Below are 25,624 nucleotides of genomic sequence, written 5' to 3'. Positions count from 1 at the left end.
TAGTAGCTGCAGCCTGGGCCACATAGGTCATCTACTTTTTTCTTAGAGAAGTTAAAGAGACCTTTGAGTAAGTATAGATGGTTCTGACTTATTTGCTTTACTCAAATATACTCTTGGAATGATTTTTGAAACAGTCTTTTCTTCCAAGAGTAGACAGGCTTAATGTAGCTCAAATTCCTCTTCCCTGGTTCATTTCATATTTCTAGAGTTCTCAAGGTTTCAAAAAATTGTCTAATTTTGTCTAATTTTTTTTCCAATGAGCAAATTGCATATGATCAAAAGAAGGTTTTTAAAGCATAACTTCATTTTAGTAACACAGAAGTAGTTTTAGAATTACACTCTATAGTCTGATGCCTAGCTCTTTGACATTCCATGATCTTCATTGGCATTTGCTGAATGAGGGCTGAATTAGGATTCTATATAATGAACTTGTAAGTTCATGTAGCCATAAAGAGAAATGTTGCCTGATTTAATTCTTTTATTCCCAGACTATGATGACTTGTGCTCTGAATATAAAAGCTAACACATAAATATTTCACTCAACATCAAAGCTACTTAGTTTTATTTTACCTGTAAAAGACTGAATGCTAAGAAATACATTTTTTTTCTAGATCTGATGATTCCAAAGTGACTAGTTGTCAGTCTGTTCAAAGGGTAAGCAACAAGAAGCAAGACATTGAGTTTTAAACTAACCTATGCTGTATTTGATCTCTTAAATTCTGGTCCTCATCCACATCTTGGTTTTTAGCAGCTACACGTTGATTGATGTCTTCATGAGGAGTTTCACTTGAAAATGCTTCAGCTATGTTATGGAAATTACTTAATTAGACAATTTGCTAAAGCAGTCAAAGTTGCAGTAGCACTGCTAAAATGTACGGATACAAGAAAGTCAAATAGACATGGTCCTGCCTTTGGTCCAATATTAATTAAAATGTTTAACAAAATGTTGAAAAAGTATAGCTTTAGGATCAGAATTCAAATTTCCCTTGGAAATTGGGGAAAAGGAGGTAAAATACAACATTAAAGAGGAGCTGTAGTTTTAAGGTACAGCATCTTGGGACTGACCATGGAGAGATGAGAATAAAAAATGATGGTTTGTCATGAATAACAAATTAGGAAACAATTAGAAAATCAACACCATGCTGTAAAAGCTAAGAATGAAATAGCAGGGTGGCCATAAAGTCAAGTATGCAACTTATTTGTGGATATTATATTACAGTACAATAAAGTGATTTATCTTTCTTTCTAGACTTTATGATTTTTCTAGAAGAGACATAAAGGAATATACGACAAGAGACCAAAACCAAAAACGATCTCAACTTCTCTGATTGAGTCCTATTCAGGATTAAGATACAAAGTCCAGAATACTCATGAATTCAGAATAAATGGAAAATCATAAAGAGGAAAAAAAGCCTTGAACTAGATTAAAAGGAATTAGATTACTCAGTGCAAGAGAACATTGAAGAGCAAATTAATAGTGTTCAAGAAAATGAAGGACCTTCACAGGATATAGCAATCAATTGTTCTCCCTTTACATTCATGATAGAAAAAGAGGAAATTAGGTATTATAAGTAATCTAGAGATGACTTAAAGTATACAGGAGGATATGCATAGGTTCAATGCAAATATCACACCATTTTATATAAGGGACTTGAGCATCCTTGGATTTTGATATCCGAGGGGGTTCTGGAATTAATCCCCTATGAATGCTGAGGGAAGACTGTATTACATTATTTTATATTCACAACAAAACTTGTGAAGTAGGATTGTGATTCTAAAATTGTCCCAAATGGCATAGTTCACAAATGACAGAGAAAGCATTTGATTCCAGTCAATCTAATTCCAAGCTCTGAACTTCTTTTTAATTTTTAAACTATTTATTGAACTATACCTGCCAAAAAGAATGCATACATGATTATACAGTTAAATGACTTCCCAAACTGAAAACAGCACCCAGATCAAGAAACAAACATTATCAGCCCTAGAAGCCCCCTCATATTTCTTTTCAGTCACTATAAGTGACTAAAGTTATCCATCCAGAGCCTGCACTCAAAGCCTCTCAGTACCTCTCCCCATGTTATGAACACTGCTGTTCCCTCTCAGGCTGACCAATGGCCCAAGGCACTGGCTAAAAACCCAGGCAGCCATCTATTCTTCCCTTCTGACAAAATCTTATGCTCCCACACTGGCTGAACCTTCTCCTTAGGTCTCCTGGTCTCCTGCCAGTTGGCTTTGAGTCTGGGCCACTCCTCTCTGCCCAGCCCTGGCAGGACTGATGTTCAGTCTTTGAGCCCACTTCGCTTTGGCTGCATGAAGGCTGCTTCCCTGTGATGACATTCTTCAGGCTTCCCCACGGACCCCAAGCATTGCAGGGCCATGCTGCAGCCAACGCTGGTGACTGGGATCCCACACCCCAGCCCAGGCCTCAGGACCCCAGCCCACTGGTCTGGGAGGAGGAGAGAATAACACCTTTATTTTGAAAATCTGTCCTCCTTTGGCTTATATGACATTACTCTCCCTGGATTTCTTCCTTTCTCTCTAGCTGCTGCTTCTAAACACTTCTTCCTTTGCTCTCCCCATTATTCTCAAGTTTTCTTGGCTGTCATCCTGGGTATTTCTTAAAATACACTTTTCTTCCTAGATGATTTGTCTTACCTTCAAGCCCTTAACTTTAGTACACACTTACCTCCTGACATCGAGACCCATCTATAGAACTACCCTCTGAACATCTTAGCTTAAAAGTCCCATAGGTACCAGGTACTTCAAGTTCAACATGTCCCTAAAGAAACTCTTGTGTTTCTTTCCATATTGTCTAAGTGAATGGTATTATCATTCAAAAAGTTGTGCCAGTCAGAAACTTGAAGTCACCCTGTTCTCCCTGCACTAAATTCACAACAAAATGAATGCCCCCATCCCAACTGATCAGTAAGTTCTATAGTTTCCCCCTAAATAGCACCTGAAGCTGACTCTTTTTACCTTGCCTCTCTAGCTGTCTTAATGCCTTTGTTGCTTTTCAGATGGTGATAGTTTTATAACTCATTTCATTGCTTCCAATCTCACTCCCCTTCCAATGCATCCTCCACGCTGCAGCTAGAATGACCATTACGAAAAGCATATTGAATTGCATTAAATCTCAGCTTTAATAGAATTCAGTGACCTCACATGGCTTCAGGATAAAGTTCAAACACTTCAACTTGGGGCAAGACTGTTCAGCTGGCCCCTGCCTACCCTCCAGGCTCATTTCTGTCACTCTTCCACACCCTGCTGCCTCTCCGTCCTAATGATAATCTTGCTGTTCTCTAGATGGACCCTGCTTGCCGATTCCCTCGCCCTTCCTCCCTGTCTTGGTCTGGTAAACCTCTTCCCATGCTGGGCTCACCTAGTATAGCATATAAGTGACTATATTATAATAATCAGCTTACTTTTGTTTCTTCTCCCACTACTTTGTCAACGACTTGAGGACAGGGACTTGCCCTTCATTTCTGTACTATCAGTTCCTGGCATGTTATAAATGTTAGATAAATATTTACTAGTGGCACCCTTTTAGCTCCCATCACTCTATAACAGTGTTATCTGATAAGACAGACCTGTCTGAGATGATGAAAATGTTCTGCATCAGTGCTGTCCAGTATGGTAGCCACTAGTCACATATGTATATGAAATGTGGTCAGTGTGACTGAGGAACTGAATTTTTAATTTATTAATTTTAAATCATTTAAATAACCACCTGTGGCTATTGGCTGCCGTATTGGAAGTACAACTCAATACTATAACTCATTGGTTCCTTAGCTACAATTTCCACTAAATTCTTTGAAGGCAGGATCCATTTCTTCTTTATTACGTTATCACCAGTGCCAATCACAGTGTCTGGCATTTAGCAAGCATGCAATAAATAATAAATGAATATGTGAATGAACAGGATATTTTTGAAGGATAGAATTTCATCTGTCCAAAAGAGTTCAGGTGGGGTCTTGCTTAAGATGAGGAGAGCAAATTGGCAAAGTGATCTTTCAATGGCCATTCCAATCTTATATTCTAAAAAATAAAAATCTTAAGATATGTAAGAATCACACTTTATCCTAACTTAAAATACTTGAACATAAAAGCTGCAGATAGATTTTCAAAGTTGTGGACATATTTAGCCTACTCAGTTCTGACCAAAACAAGTAAGAACTATAAACTCAATGATTTCATACTAGTTTTTGTGATTTAGAAGAACCTAATCTAGTAGTTGGCTCAGTTCACTTCAGACCTAGAATATATATGATTAGAAATACATATAAAAATAAAAAAATAATTGTGCTTTAACACTAAGTTCTGAGGGTAGATAAGTAAGATTATTTATGTGTATATGTACAAAAAACTTGACAAAAAAAAATTCTCCCTGTCGTAGTGAATAAAGGGCATTTCTGAGCCTAGTTATAAGTAAGTGGTCTAGAATTAAGAAATTAAACTAGTTAGATGCTAACATCAGCTTTGATAAATTTTCCAGAACCATTTGTCATGTAATTTTGATAGGGAATTGAAAGAACTCAAACTGGATTGAGTAGATTTCTTGAAAAATTTGTGCCAATTGGTTTCCTTCTATTTTTTTGAAACACACAACAAATGCTTCCTAGGGATCCTCAAGAGGGTAGGCAAAACTTCTAAGGCCCTTGTAGGATTATAATCAGCTTTCAGGGACCATCTCACCCACAGGTCTTTGTGTGTACTTAATAACTCGTCATATCTTGAAAGCAGGTCAGACTGATTTGAGTTCAGGGCCTTATTCTCTCAGTAGATGGCCATGGATTGGCAGTATTCTTTGCCAACCGTCAGATGATCCTGAACAGGGATGAGAATTTGGCTGAACAAGCAGAATCATCACTACTGTCAGCATAGCTCCCTTGTACGGAGAGACGTAAATTCTCCCTTTTGAGATCTGATGGACAGCATCCAGTTTAAACTACTGGGCTAAACAGCTGAGGTCATATCTAATGGCTTTGTCATTTTATTTAAGTAAACAATGAAAGGAAGATCTCAAAATTATACAAACTCAAAATAAGGAAGAGTGTGACCTTGGACAAGTCAAGTGCTCATGCTTTAAATGTCCACCTATAAATAAAGGCACTGGAATAGATGATCCCCTAAGTCTCTCCTAGCTCCGAATGTCATTGTGTTAGTAGTAACAGCAATAATGAAAGAATGATGTTACCATTTGTTAAAGGGCAGTTTTTTAAAAAGGTAAAATCAAGACACTCAAACAAATGTAAAATGACATCATCTAATTTTTCAAGTAATGAGGGAACCAGTAAGATGTGATGTTACAATTGGTACAAATGACAATCTGAATAACAGACCTATTTACAGGTAGTCAGGAATGCTGAAATAGATGGTAATAGATGAAAGACTGGTTACTATATATACAGCAATGTAATATTTGGAATCATCTTTTCAAAGTATAGAAATTAATTTTATCTTAATTAAATCAAATTCATTTGCATGTCCATGAACCAGAATCATTTGACTTACTATTAGTTTCCTACAATTTATAGTTACAGAAGAGCCGAGTCAAAGCCAATGAAAGGCATAGACCCCTCTGAAACCAGACACTCCTCGGGGTCCAAAAGACAATACTCAACCTTCTATTGAAAGGATATCCAATAATCTTTTGTTCATTTCAAAGTCTTCCACTATTTTTCCTAGCGGATACTATGTGCCTAGTATCACGTACCAGATTCTATCCTAAATGTTTAACATTTATCTCATTTAATACCTGTGATATTGTGATATAATAAGAAATATATATTTGGACTTTGGCTCCTGACACAGAGCTCTGAAAACCCTTGTAATTTCCTGAGTGATAGAGGTAAAAGGAGCATTTTTCTTTATTCATAATATGCCCCTTTCAACTTTATCTGAGTTTATGCCCAAGAGGTGACTCTTGGATGGTAGGACCCTGTTGCCTGAGAAACCAAGTGACTCGAGGGCTAGAACTTTCAGTCCTACCGCCTGATCTCTAAGGAGGGGAAGGGACTAGAGACTGATCACCAACGCTCAATGATTTAGTCAGTCATGCCTACATAATGGAACCCCCATAACAACTCTAGAGAAGGGATTCAGAGAGCGTGTGGGTTGGTGAATGCACCCACGTGCCAGGAGTGTGGCACCCCCCCCCCCCGAAACTCCATGAGCATAGAAGCTCCTGAGCCTGGGACTCTTCCAGACCTTGCACTATGTACCTCTTCATCTGGCTGCTCATTTGTATCCTTTATGGCATTCTTTATAATAAAACAGTAATAGTAAGTAAAGTGTTTCCTTGAGTTCTGTAAGTCATTATAGAAAATTATCAGACCTGAGGAGGGGTCATGGAAACCCCCAATTTGTAGTCAAGTCAGACAGGAGTGTGGGTAACCTGGGGATCCACTACTTGAGACTGGCATCTGAAGTGGGGAGAAGTCTTGAGGGACTGAGCCCTTAACCTGTGAAAACCTGTGATAACCCTGGGGAGTTACTGCCAGAAATTAGCCTAAATTATAGGACCCCCAGTTGGTGTTTTTCAAGAATTGGAGAACAGGGTGCTATGGAAAACCCACACACCTTTGGTGTCAGAAGTGTTGTGAGTAAAGAAACAGTTTTCCTTTAATATCCAAAACAATACAGTGAAGCGTTCTATTATATAGGATGTGAAATGGAGGTTTAGAAGAATGAAGTACCTTTCCCAAGGTCAAATGCCTAATAACCTGGAAAGCCAGGGTTCAAGAATATGTGCTTTTACCCATAACCACTGAATTGGTGGAATAAAGTAATGTTTTCATTTCAACAATGAAAAGTAGTTAAATAAACCATGAATCTTGGCAAGACTATTTGACCCCAGTGTGGAAGGACTGCAGCCAACTGATACCTGCTCCTCAGTAAACACGCAATCCAAGGGAAGGCTGTTACCAGATGCTTGCTTGCAGCACCAGTGGGGTTCATGAACTTCATTTGGGTGGCACACCAAGATGTACTAGATAGCTACAAGGAGCTCCTCCACGTATGCAAGCCTCGAAAAGGAGGGCGCCTCTGGGCCAGGGGAGCTGCCAAGTTGATGGAAGGGTTGAATGCGATGCTTGTAGTTGGCATGGAATTTTCCACGAGCTCCAGGCTTGGGCTACAGTGCTGAACACTGACAGAGCCCCAGGAGGCAACTGTGCTGTACTAGGTAATTCTTTGGAAGCCTGAAATGGATTCTTTATTAACCACTTATAATTGTAAAGGGCCTCCTCCTGAAGGCCCTGAATGGGAATATTCACCATTTCAGGCAAAGAAAAATAAAGAGCTCTGAATTATAGAAAAGAATATTTTAAAAAAGGTGTCCAGCTTACCCATGATGTCATTCATGCGATTCAGTGAGGAATTATCTGAAATATCTAATAACATGACAAAATCAAATGCAGAAGGGGGAAGAGGCACTTCTCTGGAAGTTGTAGGGTCAACAGCCAATGTGGATATTTGTGATTTCTTTCCCTCCAGTTCTATGAGGTTTCTGTTGCAGCCTGTGAGGGCTTCCTCCAGAAGCTTCGCTTGGTTTAAGGTCATTGGAAAGCCATCCAGGACCCAGCCTTTATGTATAGGTGTCTGACTAAATTAGGAAAGGACAAATCATTAACATTTTGATAGACACAAGTCCTTCAGAAATAATAACACAGTGAATCTTGCCTTTATCTTTCTTTCAATTTCACAGTAACCTCCTTCTGCATGAATTTTATTTCTTTACAGCCAAAATTAGGTTTCCTAATGTACCACAATCGCTCCCTTGCTCAAAATCCTTCTGTGGGTCCCTGCTGCCCTCCAAATCTATTCTAGAAGCCATAACATGGTATTTAAAATGAACTGGCCACAACTTACTTCCCTATAACTTCTTCTCTCACAATTTTGAACCATTCACTTTGAACACACCAATCTCCTCACTGTTACGTGAGTATAAACTGTACTTCCTAGCTGTGTTCATAGGTTGTTCCTCTTTAAAACCTCAATTTCCTCATCTATACAGCGGGATAACATAACACACCGCACAAGATGCTGGTGAGGATGAACTGAAATGACACATTTTAAGAACCCAGCACAGGGACTTCCCTGGTGGCGCAGTGGTTGAGAGTCTGCCTGCCAATGCGGGGGACACGGGTTCGAGCCCTGGTCTGGGAGGATCCCACATGCCGCGGAGCAACTAGGCCCGTGAGCCACAATTACTGAGCCTGCGCATCTGGAGCCTGTGCTCCGCAACAAGAGAGGCCACGATAGTGAGAGGCCCGCGCACCGCGATGAAGAGTGGCCCCCGCTTGCCACAACTAGAGAAAGCCCTCGCACAGAAACGAAGACCCAACACAGCCATAAATAAATAAATAAATAAATAAAATAAATAAACCCAAAGTTAAAAAAAAAAAAAAAAGTAAGCTGAAATATTAAAAAAAAAAAAAAAAAAGAACCCATCACAGAGTGTAGCATATGGTGGATACTCACATCGCCATCCTGGAAATTTCTTCCTACCCCACCCGATCCAGCATGGAGTCATAACAGCCTGATCTGAACTCCTCTGGACCCTCATTCACTTCACCACACGATTTGTAATGCTTATATTTCTTGACAGAAAAATTCAAGTGAGTCTTCTTTATCTCAGTTAGATTATAAGTTGCTAAAGGCCACAGGTCATTTCTTTGGTTTTTGTACTCAGTGCAGCATCCTCTATAGAGAATAGGTGCTCCAAGAATTATTTTAGTTCTTTAAATTGGAAAAAAACTTCAACTTTGCTCTTCCAAAACCCTTCAATTATGTAAGATTAAGATTTTGATTTTTGGATAAAAAGTTATGATTTCATTTCTTTCTCTGTTAGAACTCATTTAAACAATTAGAATCCCTTTCTAAAGGCTTGGAAGTCTGCTTTGGTGCCTGTACGTGATCCTTCTATCAGTGTGGCAAGGAAGAAGGGGGAAAACCAAAGTTCAGAGAGGTTTTATTACTTGTTCAAAGTCATAAAATTGCAAGTGACCCCAAATCCAGTGATCTTTCCGCAGTATCAAGCTGCCTTCAGGTCACTGCTTCTATTACCCCTACTAGGCTATGAAGAGTAAGGAAAGCCTACATTTTGCTTTTATAATTTGTCCAGAGTGTGGTAAGCATTCTGCACAGAATGAGTTTGTTGATTCATTGGCCTCAGCTAGAGGAGAGAAATTTCTTGAGCACTTTACCAGGTCTGAGGGACCTCTTCTCCCACCTCCAGTCTCAGGAGCTACTTCAGAGGGAGGAGAAGGTCAGGGCCACACTTGTCACGCTGTAGTGTGAGGACACCAGACAACAGGGAGTGAGGAGACCTGGGCTTTGGCTCTGGCTACGCCACTAAGCAGATACGTGACTGGATTGCCTAACTGAGCTGCCACGTGCCTTCCTTTCCTCACTGAAAAAGGACGCATTTGGACTAAATGAAAGGATGTCAAACTGATGACAGTTCTCTAACGGTGCCTCAGGGGCAGAGGGGATGACGGTAGTGGTGGCGGTGGTGGGAGGGTAGTGGAGTTCTGGGTGTTGGGGTGTAGACACTCCAACTTCAGTGAAACCACAGCTAAGATCAGCTTTATAGCTGATGCTTTTCATATACAATTTTCTTTGAACAAGGACTCCCATGGTTTATTCCAGTACCGAAAAATGTTGCAACTATTAGAATGAGATCCCTTCCAGCTTTGAGAATAGCATCACTGTGGCCCAGTTTCTTCAGTGTTGCATTCAAAGAGTAATCAGTCCAAGATACATCACAACTGAGAGGCAACTTAAATCTTTAATGAGGTCTCTTAAGAAAACTCTAAAGGGGGAGTCCATTCCAGGTGCCTGGCAAAACTTCTCCAAAACTTCCTGTTCTCACATCTCTCAGTCTTAACGTTTCCCAGGCAGCACAGCTACCCCAAACCCCTCACTCACTCGAAGCTCTGCAACACCCTGCAACAGGAGCCTTGTTGATTCCTTTTTCCAGCCTGTTCAGCCTCATTTCTTTATTACACGGATCAACCGAGCCCCTATGGAATCTTTTAATTTCTCTCTTTTCTGTATTGTAAAGGAGGGCTGAGGAGAATCCTCTATCCTTAGAAAGGAGGAATTACAATATTATAGCCTGCTTAAATTTTTTCTTTACCCTTATTGCACATCATCTCTGTGCTATGCATATATGTGAGTCCTTGCCTGTGCAACCTCTACTTTCTCATGGCCTTCCTACCCTGCACTGCCCAACCTTTGGGTCGCAGGGGTCACTCCCTCCTCCGGAAACACAAAATGAGGAAGCACACTGGCCCGTGACCACATAGTTAGGGTCTCTCTTCTCCAAAATCTGTCCCTTGGCTTTTCCAAGTATCTAATGTCTCCCTGAATTCCCCACACGGGATAGAACTTAACCTGAATTCACATCTGGGTGTATGAAGTCAAGGTTGGTAAAGGGTGGGGGGGAGTGAAATATAGACATGTAAATCACAAAATTTATCTTTATCTTGCTGTGTTTCCTTAGGTAAATTCATTAGATGCTGAACATAAAAATATTTCTGTATTATTCTTTATACAACTCTATTTGATAAAGAACATATTAAATAGATATAAAAGAGAAAAGTGTGATACATACTTAATAGCATTTACCATGATGCTGGCTAGCAACATATCAGATATGCTCTTTCCTTTCTTCAGCAACTCTTCTGATTTTGCACCAAGCTGAGCACGCATAGTGAGCTGTGAAAATAAACAATGGTAGGGGACAGCTGATTTAAAAGTCAGATTCCAAATATTTGGAGGGAAAAAAAATTAAACGGTCGTGTTCTCTGGTGAAGACACTGATTGTTTAGCACAATTTTGGAATCAGCCAAGCGTTTAAGGAAAATGTATATGCAGATTTCGGGGCTCCTCCTCTGGCTCCGTCCTTTCCAAGATCTTCCTCTTTAATTATCAGCTGCTCTGGCATCCCCAAACGTCATTCTCTAGTATCTTAAATCAAAGAGATTAGGGCTTTCTGCTCGGGTTCTAACCACTCATGGCATGCAGATGCGGCATGTCCTCTGGGGTGACTTGCATAAGCCTGGCTTTTGCCCACGGAAGTTTTCTTCTGTCAATTTTCAAATCACATATATCTTCTGCCTGGTTTTTGCTGTTTGCTTTTTTGCTGCCTGCTTCAGGCCCTCAGATAATTAGCTTTTGTATTTTGTCCAGACTTTATCTTGTTATCTGTAGAGGGCTAGTCTAATTAAGCTACTCCATATCCACAGGAACATCCCTAGTGCCTATTCTAAAATAGAGTCAGTCACCAGAGTGAGCATTTTATAAGTCAAATGATACTCTGTCTCTACTGAAAACCCTGCAAAGGCTCCTCCTTTACTCCCAATGTCCTCATCACTGCATATAAGGCTCTGGCTGCCCTGATTCTTCTCCCTTTCCACTCATCTCTCTAACCTCATCCCTTCCCTTTCCCCACCTTGCTGGCCAACCACCCTTCTGCTTCAAGACTGTCATCCAGCTATTCTGGCAGCCTGAAATGGTTCCCCAGATCCAGTGGGTGATTCTTTCAATCTGCTTAAATCTCACTCTCTCAGGGTGATCTCCTTACCCTCCTTTTTCTTTTTTGATGGCATCATCACCATCTAATGGTTCCTATAATTCATTTATTTGTGTGTTTATGGTTTATTATCTCTTTCCATCCTTTAGATTGTAAACTCCATAAAGTCCAGGAACCCTGTCTTTTTTGTTCACTGACATACCCACTCCCCCTTTACAACAATGTGTGGAACAAAGTATGCCCTTTGAACTGAATTGAATATGGAATTTGGGGGATTTGTAACTCAATAAATGTAAATATAAAAATATACTTAGTCTTTCTGCTAATTTACATTTAAAATACACAGAGTAAAAATTATAAGTCCCCCTTTATCACTTTCTCTAAACCCATTTCTCTCCCCATAGGTCATCACATTTACAGGTTGCTGTATATTCTTCCAAAACTTTTTCTATCTTTAAGCAGTTTTGAAATCTAAAATATTATGGAACTGGTTTCCTTGATGAAACAAACAATAAAGGTAATCAAATATACTTTTATTTATTTCCTTTAGTTTTATTTAATAAAATCCCACTTGATTAATCTGACTGTTCTATTTGATGACCAAAAATGTTTCCAATATACAGTAAAGCAATACTATATATAGAAATATTAGTTTGCATCATAAGCAATAGCCTGTAGATTGTTGTAAATATTTTTTCAGGGATTAATAAAAAATTCTGCAGAGTCAACAGTAAGTCTAAGGATAAATTCTGGAAAAAAATCTTTAAAGGTAAAGAAATTGTGAAAGGAAATAAAAGTCATAAATTAAGTGATAAAGAAAAATACATAAATATAAATTTGGCATAAGTCTAAAATTTTTAAAAGCATGTGTTTACTTTCTTACCTGGCAAAACTGAAAGCAATTTCCACTGCTTTAGATTCAAAGAATATTAAGAATATAAAAAATGTCAAGTAAATTCAGGCTTAGCTAATTTCACCATCAGATTTATCTTAAACCAAAGAGGAGCACATTGCTATTTCATTTCATTTGAAGATGAAAATGCTGTGAAAAGGCTATGAATCAAAACACATTTCAATACACTAGTAGCCAAAGTTAGGTTATAGTACTTACTTCAGAGAAACTCTCACTTGCTACGACTTCTTCAGCTTTTGGTGTTTTTCTAGTATTGGTACCTAGCAATAGAAAAAGTGGTAAGAACATACTCCGGTATTTACAGCTAACAACCATGTTAACATTTGACCGTCTATGGCTTTGGACATGTGGGTTATTGGATTCAGCTATGCCTGAGATACTCAGAGGAAAGGAGTAAAAGCATCAGCACAGCATGGCGTTTACCTTCATTCCGCAACATTAAGTCCTGGCCACTGTGTAGTTTGGTGTTTTCTACTTCCTTCCAGTATGGCTCACTCAGAACAATATCATTAGAAATACTTTAACATAGTTTGGGTTCTCTTTTCGGAAAACAAGCCAAGATCTCAAGAGAAGTCATTAAGATGTTAATTGTTACATTTTTACTTTCTTGGATTATCAAGTTATAGGTAACAAACACTTCTGAAAGTGGAAAACTCTAGAAGTCAGAGGGTTTTTTAGTTAAATTCCACGGAAAAAATAAGTTTTCAGAGTCTGTTTATAATTTACTGGACTTCTGTAATAGAATATGTCACAAAATATACTTATGATAGTTTAAAAAATCAATTAAAATTATCTTGTAAGAAACAAATAACTGAAAGAAGGGACAGGTTATATTCTTTTAAAGGGTGGGAAATTTGACTGCTCTGGTGGAGTTGCCTGCTCATAATAAATGTGCACATTGTCCAAAGGTGATAGCAAGAATTGTGATGGCACAGAAGGAACTGATTTTATGCTAGAATATGAGGCAAAAATTGAATATGGCAAAGCCTTACTAGCACAAATAGAAAAGATATTTAAGATTTAAAATTGTTTTCCTTCAATGGTTCTACCAAGGATCTGAAGGACTAAAGCCCAGATCCTAAGGGAGGTAACGTTTCATTGGGTTTGGGAAGCTTGGTTCTATTTGCTTTGCCCAAGGCTGGGAATAAACTTAGCTTTATCTAAGGAACCACTGCTCAGGTGGGTGGAAGAGACAGAGCCGCAGCCTCCCTCATCACAGTGAACAAAGCAGCAGCGTGCAGAGAGCACAGGGGTACTCCCCCCAGCTGCATAGGTGAGAAGAAACCATAAACTACTGTCTGCCTGCAAAGCCAGGAAGAGTGACGATGATTTAGCCTGGCTGTTTTCAAAACCACAGCAAAACTGAGCAGCTACTTGAAGGGGTGTGAGAAGATTCCTTTGAAATTGTCATCTCTTACCCCCAGTTGTAGACAGTGGTTAGGGACGTCTGGGTTTATCTTGCTGTCTCTGTCACGTGACCACGTAGACAGGCATGCATCCCTCCCCGTCTCCCCTTTCTTTCCCTGAAAGCTGGTTTGTGCTCACATCCGTGTGCTCTTACTGTTCATCTATCTGTCTCTCTCATGAAAATGATGGATTATTTGTTTCGATATCTTACTTACTAAGTCTGCTTTTATCTTCTGTTTCTGGTAATGCTTCAGCTGAAAATACATTTTGCAGATCCTTTGGGGAGGAAACACACGCGAACACACATGGAGAGATTTTAACATTGTCATATTTTAATAACATTCTTAATTTTATGTCTGTAAGTAGGGTTTAAAAACATAGACTATTTTATCTAAAACATTAATGATATTAAGAAGAACTCAGTGAGTTCCGGAAGCAAACAAAATTTGATCATTGTACTTATAGAAACACATAGTAACCCATGGTATAATCTGTCTTTCAATTTCTATGTAAAATAAAGCAACTGCCATTTTGAAAGTATAATGGGAGCTGAGCAAGAGGTAGAGTTTATGGAAAACCACCTTAGAAAGAACAATCTTAGAGGTGTCAGTCATAGCCAAAAGGGAAATAAAGGAAAAACATGTACATTATCTATCACCCTATTGATTAGAATACAGAGTACCACAACAGAGAAGAAGAGGCAGCCCACCGTGAAGAAAAACTCTCCCAGTTATTTCCAGAATCACGTTTAAATGGTATTTATTTTGCAGCTCATGCAAATGACCTGGATTAGATTCTCCACTAATTTATTCAATTTCAGAAACAGGATAAGGCAGAGAAAAGAGTACTGGATTTAGAATCTGGGATTCCAATCACAGCCTAGCCGTCAACAAGCCTCTGACCCCAAGCAAATCAACTCATGCTTAGGGTCTCTACTGTCTCCCTTTAAAATGAGCAGGTTGGACCACACCATGATTCTCGGGGGGCGGGGGGGGGCACATTCTCCTAATTCCTGCCCTAGAATCTTTATGTAATAATGTAGCAAGATGCAACACTGATGGAAACGGTAATGCAGATAAACCGTAAGAGACCTTCCCCTACCAGCCACCCCTCAAAGCTGAGATCTACTAGTCTAGATCAGAGGTCTGCAAACTATGGTCCCTGGACCAAAATCGGCTGGCTGTTTTTACACAGTTTTTGGGCATCACTCCACAGGATAGCATTGTGAGGACCAAGCCAGGCGCCCCCCTCGCCCTCTGTCTGCTCCTTTCCAGCACCCTCCTTGGCTGCTGCCCAGGACTGGCATCAGGGCTGCATCTACGAGGTGGGGACTTGCTGTTGGCCACTGTCAGGCTCTCGGGAGTGGAACTCCATTCTGACAGCTGGTGACGTGGTGAACTCGTCCAAAACACTCATACCTCACCCCTCTCCAAGCCCTCACAATTGGGCCCCTCCACCCCTTTACCAGCCTTACTGGCTGGTGGCTCTTTCCTCAGGAGAATGTCTCCAGCTGATGGTAACTGGGCACAAAGCCAGCCCACCACCCTGGATGGCCCACCTAGGCCAACTGATGTGTATGTATGTATGTGGGGAGTGGAGAGGGGGGTTGAAATTTTCTCTCGTTATGTAAGTACCTATGTAATATCCTCGATATTGCTTCTGGGCCCATAAAACTTAAAATATTTACCCTCTGGACCTTTACGGAAAAGTCTGACAATCTCTGGTCTAGAGGATCTCTTAGATGCCATCCAGTTGGAAATCTCTAATGTACAAGGTGAAGAAAAGAAAACTAAAATCTCACTTGCCTGGCTTTCTTTACTACTCTCTTGCCTAACTGGTAGAGCCTTTTCTTCGGCTGCTTTCCGAAGGGCTCCGCTGATCTTCTCATTGTTGTGAAATGCTTGGATCGCTTCTTGGACGAGAGTGTCAATAGAAAGTACCTGAATAGGAAAGCCTAAAATGCAAAAGACAATTTTATTAATAACTTTTCATTTAGGAAATTGACATCATTGTTCTTCTGTGCTGGCTTCACCCTTAGAGTATGCTCTTCAGGGTGCCCCAGCAGTGTTTTTTGGATCAAGCTGGTTTTTTTACTATGGCGGTAAAATTCACATAACATAAAATGAACCATTTTAACTGTTCAAGAAGATGCAATTCGGCGATATTTAGGTCATTACAATGTTGTCCAATCATCACCACTACCTTTTTCCAGAAAATGTTCATTACCCCAAAGGAAACCCTGTATCCATTAAGCAGTCACTCCCTATCTCCCTACCCTTGCCCCCAACAACTAATTTGCTTTCTGTCTATGGATTGGCCTCTTCTAGATGTTTCTTACCCATGGAATCATACAATATGTGGTCTTTTGTGTTCGACCTCTTTCACTTAGTATAATGTTTTCAAAGTCTATCCATAGCACATAGAGTACTTCACTCCTTTTATGGCTGAATAATATTCCATTGTATGGATATATCACATCTTGTTATCAATTCAGCAGGTGATGAACATTTGGATGGTTTCCATCTTTTGTCTACTATTAATAGTGCTGCTATGAACCTTCCTGCATATGGTTTTTTTTGAACACCTCTTTTCAGTCCTTTTGGGTATATACCAGTGGTGGAATTGCTGGTGTCATATGGTAATTTTTTATTTAACTTAATGAGGAATCACGAACTACTTTCCATAGTGGCTACACCATTTTACATTCTCACCAGCAATGTATGAGAGTCCGACTTCTCTATAGCCTCACCAACACTTTTTTTCCAATTTTTAAAAATTATACCCATCCTAGAGGGTGTGGAGTGGTATCTCATTGAGCTTTTGTTAGGCTGCCTTTTAAAGAGGTCTATTTAACCTCTCAATAATGACTTACTGTTCTCTGCCTTGGACTGTTACAAGACAGACTGGCCTAAGTGAAAATTTTGATTTTTCCAGTAAAAAGAGTAAAAGGTAAGTATTAGTGAAGAAAAACTAATTAAATAGATGGAAAACTAAGATTTCACTTCTAACTGAAAGAACTTCTAGATAAAAAGCCAAAAGTTCATTAAAGGGAAAGAACTCAATCAATGTGAAGAATTAAAACATTTATAATTTTAAGTTGATTTCCTGTCTTTCTTTTTTTAATTAATTAATTTTTGGCTGCATTGGGTCTTCGTTGCTGTGTGCGGGCTTTCTCTAGTTGCAGCGAGCAGGGGCTACGCTTCTTTGCGGTTCCCGGGCTTCTCACTGCAGTGGCTTCTCTTGTTGCAGAACACGGGCTCTAGGTGCGTGGACTTCAGTAGTTGTGGCTTGCGGGCTCAGTGGTTGTGGCTCACAGGCTCTAGAGTGCAGGCTCAGTAGTTGTGGCACATGGGCTTGGTTGCTCCACAGCATGTAGGGCCTTCCCGGACCAGGGCTTGAACCCGTGTCCCCTGCATTGGCAGGCAGATTCTTAACCACTGCGCCACCAGGGAAGTCATGATTTCTTTTCTATTTGTGACAAGTTATTACTTTCCTACTTCATCTATTGGTAAAGTAAAATCTATGATGAAAGTTTAAGTAAAGTTTGAGACATTATTTCTCTTTATACTGTGCATCATAATTATATAGCAAGCTCATATATCCGAGTTTCCCTGGGACAGTCCCAATTTATGAAGCTCTACTCCTAAAAGTGTCTGACTTGGACAATAAATTATGTGATCACCCTATTACAAAATTCTTGATGACAGAATTTCCCGATATATTTGCAGATTCTCATGTATGTTTTCTACAGACATAGCCATTTGCAGCTACAGTCATTGTAAATAGAATCCAATAAAGGAAAAAAACACAAACAAAAAAGAAATTTTACTTTTCTCTAGAGACTTTAGAGCAGTAGTTTTTCCACTAAATGTTTTCCCCAACACGCATCCTTTTATAGCAAATGAAGGTAACTCAGGTACTGTTGATTCAACTTGAGGAGGAAGAGGACTTTCAATTAGTCTGTGAATCACATGGCCCAATATGCAATTGTTGGAGGGTGGTAAATTATCAACCATTTCTTCTGGTAAGGTCCATTCTCCAACCATGTTCTGCAAAAATAATAATGAAACAAATAAAACAGAAATATTCTTAAAAGTGGAATTTAAGTATGTAGGAAAAATGAAAATTGAAAGTAAATACAAATTATAGCAAACAAAAGTGAATCAATACTTTAATTACATTACATAAATGAGTAATAACATGAATAATACTTTCATATTAGACAGTGAAAAATGAGCTTCCCATATAAAAGTAAAAGAAAAAAAAAAACCAAGCCTCTAAAATACTTAACAGTTTATGAAAGTAGGCATATTGAGTTGAAACAAATTGTAATGAAAGTTGAGCATTAAGACACTTAAATTGATATTATCGGTAGAGAGATAAAAGACAGTAAGAGTTATTCAGCTACCCTATGCAAGTACTAAGCTTAGTTTTACATATTTTAAAGTAAGATAGATAAAAGAGAATTTTCATGCCCAATATGTTGTCCTCTCAGTTTACTATGTTCGACTTCCAGTTTTTTTTGTTTTTTTTTTTAACATCTTTATTGGAGTATAATTGTTTTACAATGTTGTGTTAGTTTCTGCTATATAACAAAGTGAATCAGCTATACATATACATATATCCCCATATTCCCTCCCTCTTGTGTCTCCCTCCCACCCTCCCTATCCCACCCCTCTAGGTGGTCACAAAGCATGGAGCTGATCTCCTTGTGCTATGTGGCTGCTTCCCACTACCTACCTTTTTTACATTTGGTAGTGTATATATGTCAATGCTACTCTCTCACTTCGTCTCAGATTACCCTTCCCCCTCCCCATGTCCTCAGGTCCATTCTCTATGTATTACTCCGCAATAAAAAGAAACAAAATTGAGTTATTTGTAGTGAGGTGGATGGACCTAGAGTCTGTCATACAGAGTGAAGTAAGTCAGAAAGAGAAAAACAAATACCGTATGTTAACACATATATATGGAATCTAAAAAAAAATGGTTCTGAAGAACCCAGGGGCAGGACAGTAATAACAACTTCCAGTTTTTTCACGTTTCTTGCTTAAATGATCAAACAATTAGAGGGAAAGAAAAACAAAAACAAAAATTGTACAGTCCACATTCTCTGACCTCTGTGTAATAAAACTAGAAATCAATTTTAATTTAATTTTAAAAGTTAAAAACAGTCTTTTTGAGTGATTCTTAGATTAAAGAATAAATTAAAACTATAAATGTCTATAAACAACAGATTAGAACAAAACATTAAAAATAATAGATTAAAAAATATGAGATGGGATCAAACTGTACTCAGAGGAAAATTCATAGTCCCTTAGCCTAAAATGCTTTGATCTAAGATAAAAAAGAAGGAAAATAAGTGAACTAAGCATGAAAATAGTAAAAGACAATTTAAAAATAACCAAAAAGGAACAAGGAGGAAGAAACTCATGATAATGGAAGTTGACAGAGAGCAAAACTATTGAGATACTTTTTATTAATGTATTTCTAGAACTTATCCATACTAATCATAATGAAATTGCTACCAGTTCTGAACAAAGGTGAAGAATAGCAAGTATCAATTTTGTAACATAGGAATGAAGGCAACAACAGATTTTAAGGAGACTTAAAAATCCTTAAGAAAATATTATGTACAACTCTACCATAATAAATTTGAATTTATTAATGTATGGTAAAAATGATATTTTAAGAAAGTACAAATGATTAAAGTTAATTTAAATGGAATATTTGTAAAGGTGAAAGCCATGAAAGAAATGAAAACGTTGTCAAAGAACTATACCTAGCAAATGTGATGACACTGATGGTTAACAGAAAAAACCAGAAAATTTTTCATTCCTTAATTAAATAGAAGTTTAAATGTTATTTAAAGTCTTCTGAAATATGGAAGAAGATAGAAAGCTTTCCAGTTCACTTGGCAAGACTAACAAAACACTGATACCAAAAAGGTGTCAAAGATAATTGACAAAGACAGCATCCAAAAAGAAAATGACAAGTCAATCTCATTTGGAAATATATTGCAAGAATCACGCATACAATATTGACAAAAACAGTCTATATTAAGATAAAATAATTATATTAATTGACATTTATTACACATTCAGTATATCTCATATATTGTTGTTTTCAGGAATTATCTCAAATGATTCTCACACAACTCTCACATAAGTATTATTATCTTGCCAATTTTGCAGAAGAAAACCCTAAGAATTACAGAGGCTGTTACTTGTCCATGGTCACAGTAAATAGTAATGGCAGAGCCTAAATTAGGACCCAGGCAGGCAGATTCCAGAACATGTGCTCATAACCTCTATACTATATTGAAATTGTCTCACCATGACTGAATAAGAGTTATTTCATGAATACAAGGAAGGGTAAATATTAGAAAACCTATTATTATATCACATTAATAGGTTAAAATAAAAAAATACAAATATATGATAATTTTGACCAAGAAGCATCTGATAAAATTCAGAATTCATTTCTAATGAGAAAAAAATTTAAACAAAACAAATCTCTTAATATGTTCTGAATCAAAGATGATTTCCCTAACATTTTTACATATCTTACCAATATGTAATGGTGGACCAAAATGAACAACACATTTTTCCATTAAAGGCAGGAGCAAGAAAAAGATGCTCATCATTTACATTAATAGTCACATTATTCTGGAAGTTCTAGCCAATGCAAGTAAGATAAAGAAAGAAGTAGCAAATGAACATATCTACCAAACAGAAACAGACTCACAGACATAGAGAACAGACTTGTGGTTGCCAAGTGGGAGGAGGGGTGGGAGAGGGAAGGATTGGGAGTTTGGAATTAACAGATGCAAACTATTATATATAGGATGGATTAATAACAAGGTCCTACTGTATAGCACAGGGAAATATATTCAATATCCTGTTATAAAACATAATGGAAAAGGATATGAAAAAGAATGTATACATGTATAACTGAATCACTTTGCTGTACAGCAGAAATTTACACAACATTGTAGATCAACTATACTTCAACAAAATTTAAAAAAGAAAAAGAAAAAAAAAGAAGTAACAGTGTTCCTAGAAGTAACAGTTGAGTTACTGGTGCAGAGGTAGCTGCTGCAACCTGAACCTTTAGTGCTCCATGGTGGTGACAGTTTTCTCATCAGAACTTGCTGTGATGGTTCTGATCATTTTCCTTGGAAGTTTAACCTTGTGCCTGGTTCTTGAATCTACCTACTGATTCACTAAAACTACCCAACATATTTTGAATGTGTTTTCTGCTTACTCAGCATAAGTCAACTTTTTTGCTTGCAATTAGAAACTGACAAAAATCATTGGAATTGACAAGAAATAAAGAGGGAGCCTATATATAAACAGCCTCATATTTCTACTGAGGAGTGTAAGAAAAATGACTTGAATAAAGGGAAAGTCAAGGAGGTCCAATATTATAAGCCATTTAATTCTTCTCCAAATTAATCTGACTTAATGAAATGAAACAAAAGTGCTAGTGTCATTTTTGTTTTCCTTCAGGATGATATCCAAAATGGTTCTAAAGTTGAAGCAGAAAAAGAATTGTAACGGATAAAAACATTCACTTAAAAACTGAAAAAGGAAAGTAATATGGGAGTGTTGCCTAACCAGATATTAAAGCACTTATTAAGAACAAAGTAATGAAAAGAAAGATTTGAAGAAATAGGGTATTCAGTGAACAAAAATATAAATTCTAGAAACAGATCTAAGTGTGAGTAAGAATTTAGTACCTAGTGAGATTTATATGTCACATTAGCAGACAAAAATTTAGATTATTTTACAACTGGTATTATCTGGTTTGGTGCCTGAATTTATGATATGAGAACACAAGAGATAAAGAAATACTTTTTGAAACAAATAAAAAAGTATTCATAATAGGTTTTTCTTTTAAATTGGTAGAATTTATTAGTATATACATATATTTGTCACTTCTATACAAACTACCCTTTATTTGTAAAATTTATTTTGTTTTAGTTTAATGCCTTTGGTTTTTCTAACAACTCTGTGCATAATAATTACATGCATTATTCAAAATTAGGTAAATACTGAATTGATTTGCATAATTATTGATTATTATGATTGATTACTTGTTTCTGCTTTCATTCATTGGAATCATTTATACTTCTAACTAGACAAGTGATAATTATTCTATGTAATGTGACAATCAGAAAATAACCAAATAAAAAATGGAAACCAGAGAAACTGCTATTTTAAAATTAAAAAGGCTGTAAGTCCGAGGTCAAGTTTAAGTGGAAAGTTTGAATGTTCTAATGATTTTTGTGCTATGCAGTCATTTAATTCATTCTGAAGGAAACAGTCTAGGACTTAAATCAGATGACCTGGGTTCCCATAATAGTTCTCCTACTTACTTGTTTTGCACCCTTGTCAATTCCCTCATCTTTGTATGATAATAATATCTATCTCACAGGGTTGTTGTAAAGATTGAGTGAAAGGCTTGTGTAAGTAGCCTATGTGACCACTGACTTTAAATGCTTAACTAGAAGTTCTCAGGCTGCTGCTGCAGGCACATAGTAGTGCCCTAAAGGAGGGGTGACAGCAGTCACATTTCTGCCCAAAGGGAAACCACGTCCAGCTTGTGCCACAATCAGAAAGGCGCGCTTCCTCACAAAGGGGTCAGAAGAAAGCCCTATTCTATCACTGATTAGTTGTAGAATGTGTCCAAACACAATGGGATAGAATGTTGACTGTGAAGAGAACTGAATGCTGAGGTCAGGGAAAGGACTGAAGCCTGACCATTGGAGATGGACAAATCGAGGATTTGGTAGAACACATTTTACAGCATCACCTTAAAGATACAGTTGTGAAATTCCTAATAAGACTAAAGATAAAGGATAAGTAAAGGGAAACATGTCAGGTTGGAACAAGAACATGATGAGGGAAAAGGAAGTCAGGAGAACTGAAAAAAGAAGGAAATTAGACCAGAATAAAGATGACTAGTTTAACGACAATGAGCTGAAGAGATTTTACTAGTTCATTAGTGAACAGGAACCAGAAATTTTTACCAGATTCTTATTTTATATGTTTTTTATATATAATTACATTAATTATATGATAAAATTACATAAAATTATAAAATAAAGTATATAATTCTTATTCCTTCAGGTATTATTATAAATTGATATCTGACTATTAGTTTCAAGACTTCGATGCCCAGAGTGGGCAATACCAGGTAAGTATCACCTGGTACAAACTATTAGTTTACTAAGACACTTTTTCTGTGTAGATGTGCTCCATGATACTTGCCCTTGATTACTATAAACTGTCATGAACATATAACAAATAATTATTATCTCTTTATTTTAATATTAATATTTTTATTGTACCTGCATAAATATCATCTGTATGCATTTTTGAGAAGGTATAAGATCCACCATCACCTAGAGTCCACCTGTCTTTGTGAATTCTTGTCTACCTACACACAGAGATCATGAAATACAACAAAGAGTAAACAGCCTCTGCCTTTGGTCACAACCTGTTCACCAGTACTGTTTTTATTAATTTACCTACACTGAATTTTCTGGAAAAGGAATCCTGCCTTGAGACCATGGTATCCACCTATTCTTCCCATCTTCACAGACTACATGGACCTAACACTGTTTTCCAAGCTGGATCCAATAGACTCACATGCTTCCCTGTATTCTGTTGTAGGTACCACATGGTTACCCAGACTTCCCACTCTGGTTACTTCCACCCTGTCAAATCCTTTTTGTTTCCTGTGGCCTAATGTGTCAGCATCCTTGGTCCTCTTGTTAGTAATCATGGCTAAAAGCATCATGAGTATTTACAGACAGCATCAGCTCGGAACCAATGTGCTTGAATGTGGGCTGAAGTGCACACTTCAAGGGCGAGCCTAAGATTGTCCATGTGTTCAGTCCACTAGATTCCTCCTTGCCTGAAACATTGCCCAAGTGGTTGGATAATGATGCTGGTGGAGCTGCGTGGTTTTCGCAACAGATTCTGATTATTTCCCTGCACATGATTATCCCTGGACCAAAGCAAATGCATCTCATTCTCATTTCTTGCCACTTCTAAAGATTCAAATTGGAAATACAGCTTTCTGATCTACCCTTTAAAGAGGGGGAGATGTGGTTCACTTTGACCAACTTACAGAAACAGAATCTGGGCCTTGGGAGATATTCACTAGTCCATAAAGTCTGAGTGTCACTAGCACAACATTTAATAAAAAACATTGGGCTATGCCAGTGATATTTAGCAGTGATATTCAAATGTGGCTTTTGGAGAAGGGTGGTACTAATTTGAAAGTACACATGATCCAGTGTTTGTCCTCATAGATTGCTAGAATTTATCAACATCTGCATGACCTGAAGTACCCCAGATATTCCCAGTTTGGTAGGCTCCAAGTGTTTCACAATTCAATTACTGACGCATTTGGAAAAACAGGACAAATGCCTTTTCTCCTAAGACGGAGAAAGAACCTCCTAGGGGATAAAACACACTGTTTTTGACACCTGCTAGTTTCCTTGAGCTTTCCTGAAATGCAATCTTCTTACTTATAGATGATAAAACCCAACAACAGACAGATTATATTGACGCAATGGCCAAAGGACTTAGGGTGAAAGCTTCAGATAAACCGACTTCAAGAAACAACACAGGTAGCAACTCCACAAATCAAGGCTATGCCCCTTTTAGAGTACAGCTTACCAAGACCTTAATACCTTAATTCTGCTTTTCCCATGGCTGGCTTTCTCTTGGCATACCACTCTGCAGGCAGTGAGGAAGAGATGACCCTTCCTGATACCTGAAATACAACTAAGGTTGTAGTAGCAGCAGCCTCAGGGGTTGTTGTAGCTATCGCCAATCCTCAAGTTCCAGGGGACATTATACTTATATTCATCATGATGGACTTCTCTCTAGCCATCCAAGGCTTCTGGGTCAACCACTTCACCCAGTGTCTCCATTATTTATTGGTCTGAACCCCTGTGATGGTACCTCAACCTGCCCAGCTTCTCTTGTTGCACAATTTCCACTTGTACTGCATCTTCTAAGACATTTTTTTTAACCAGGTCCTTCCATAAAAAATACATTTTTGCATTGTTACCTAGTATTTGTATACAGGTATATATAGAACAGAAAAGAAAAAGTTTTATGAAATGCTCATCCTTACTACCTGGTAATGTGCTTTATTTTCTATTATATTGCATTGCATTGTATTTCTCTTATTTTGTTGTGTTTTCATTTTTTTAAATAAATAATGGTTGTGATCCATAACTTAATTTCATTAATCCATTGTTTGAAAAATAAAAGATAAAGGATCTTTTATTCGACAAGACATCAGGAATCCTCAGTTCTGATTTCATGTCTTTAAGTACCACCTTGGATTCATCTCTTAGATATCTGCAAATAGGAGGAGTAAATGCTTAACTTTATACTAACGATGACTCAAACCAGAGAGGTACAGAGTAGATATTTACTTATCAAATACATTTTTAACATAATAATACAATTCTCAGTGAAATTGCTCATAATTGGTAATAATTAAAGATCCAGCTTATATTTTTAGATCTTATTTTGTGTGATTTAGATCTTAGTTTAGCTTGCTTATTTTATAGTATCTTAGAAAATAGTTCTTTGTACAATTCCTGTTTTTAAAATTTTTTCATAATTTAAATCTTTAAAAACTATTATCAATTATTTTTATTACTCAAAATGAAATAAAATTTTCAGGCCTGTTGGAAAACAGACCAACTAATAGCTAAACTGTATCCAAAGGGAAAG

General features: G+C 37.7%; 1 protein-coding gene across 1 annotated transcript in view; it reads right to left on the bottom strand.

Moving 5' to 3' along the window:
• The window catches only part of SPEF2 (sperm flagellar 2), a 175,147-nt gene that overhangs the window by 94,724 nt on the left and 54,799 nt on the right, over positions 1–25,624 (bottom strand). Inside the window, 7 exon segments of the mRNA XM_057540876.1 lie at positions 694–802; positions 7,347–7,603; positions 10,619–10,722; positions 12,651–12,712; positions 14,075–14,135; positions 15,665–15,813; positions 17,689–17,908. Coding sequence (XP_057396859.1) covers positions 694–802; positions 7,347–7,603; positions 10,619–10,722; positions 12,651–12,712; positions 14,075–14,135; positions 15,665–15,813; positions 17,689–17,908 — 962 coding nt within the window.

The sequence above is a fragment of the Balaenoptera acutorostrata genome, chromosome 2 (assembly GCF_949987535.1).
Source record: "Balaenoptera acutorostrata chromosome 2, mBalAcu1.1, whole genome shotgun sequence".
NCBI lineage: Eukaryota > Metazoa > Chordata > Mammalia > Artiodactyla > Balaenopteridae > Balaenoptera > Balaenoptera acutorostrata.
This window is presented reverse-complemented; position numbering and strand designations above follow the sequence as displayed.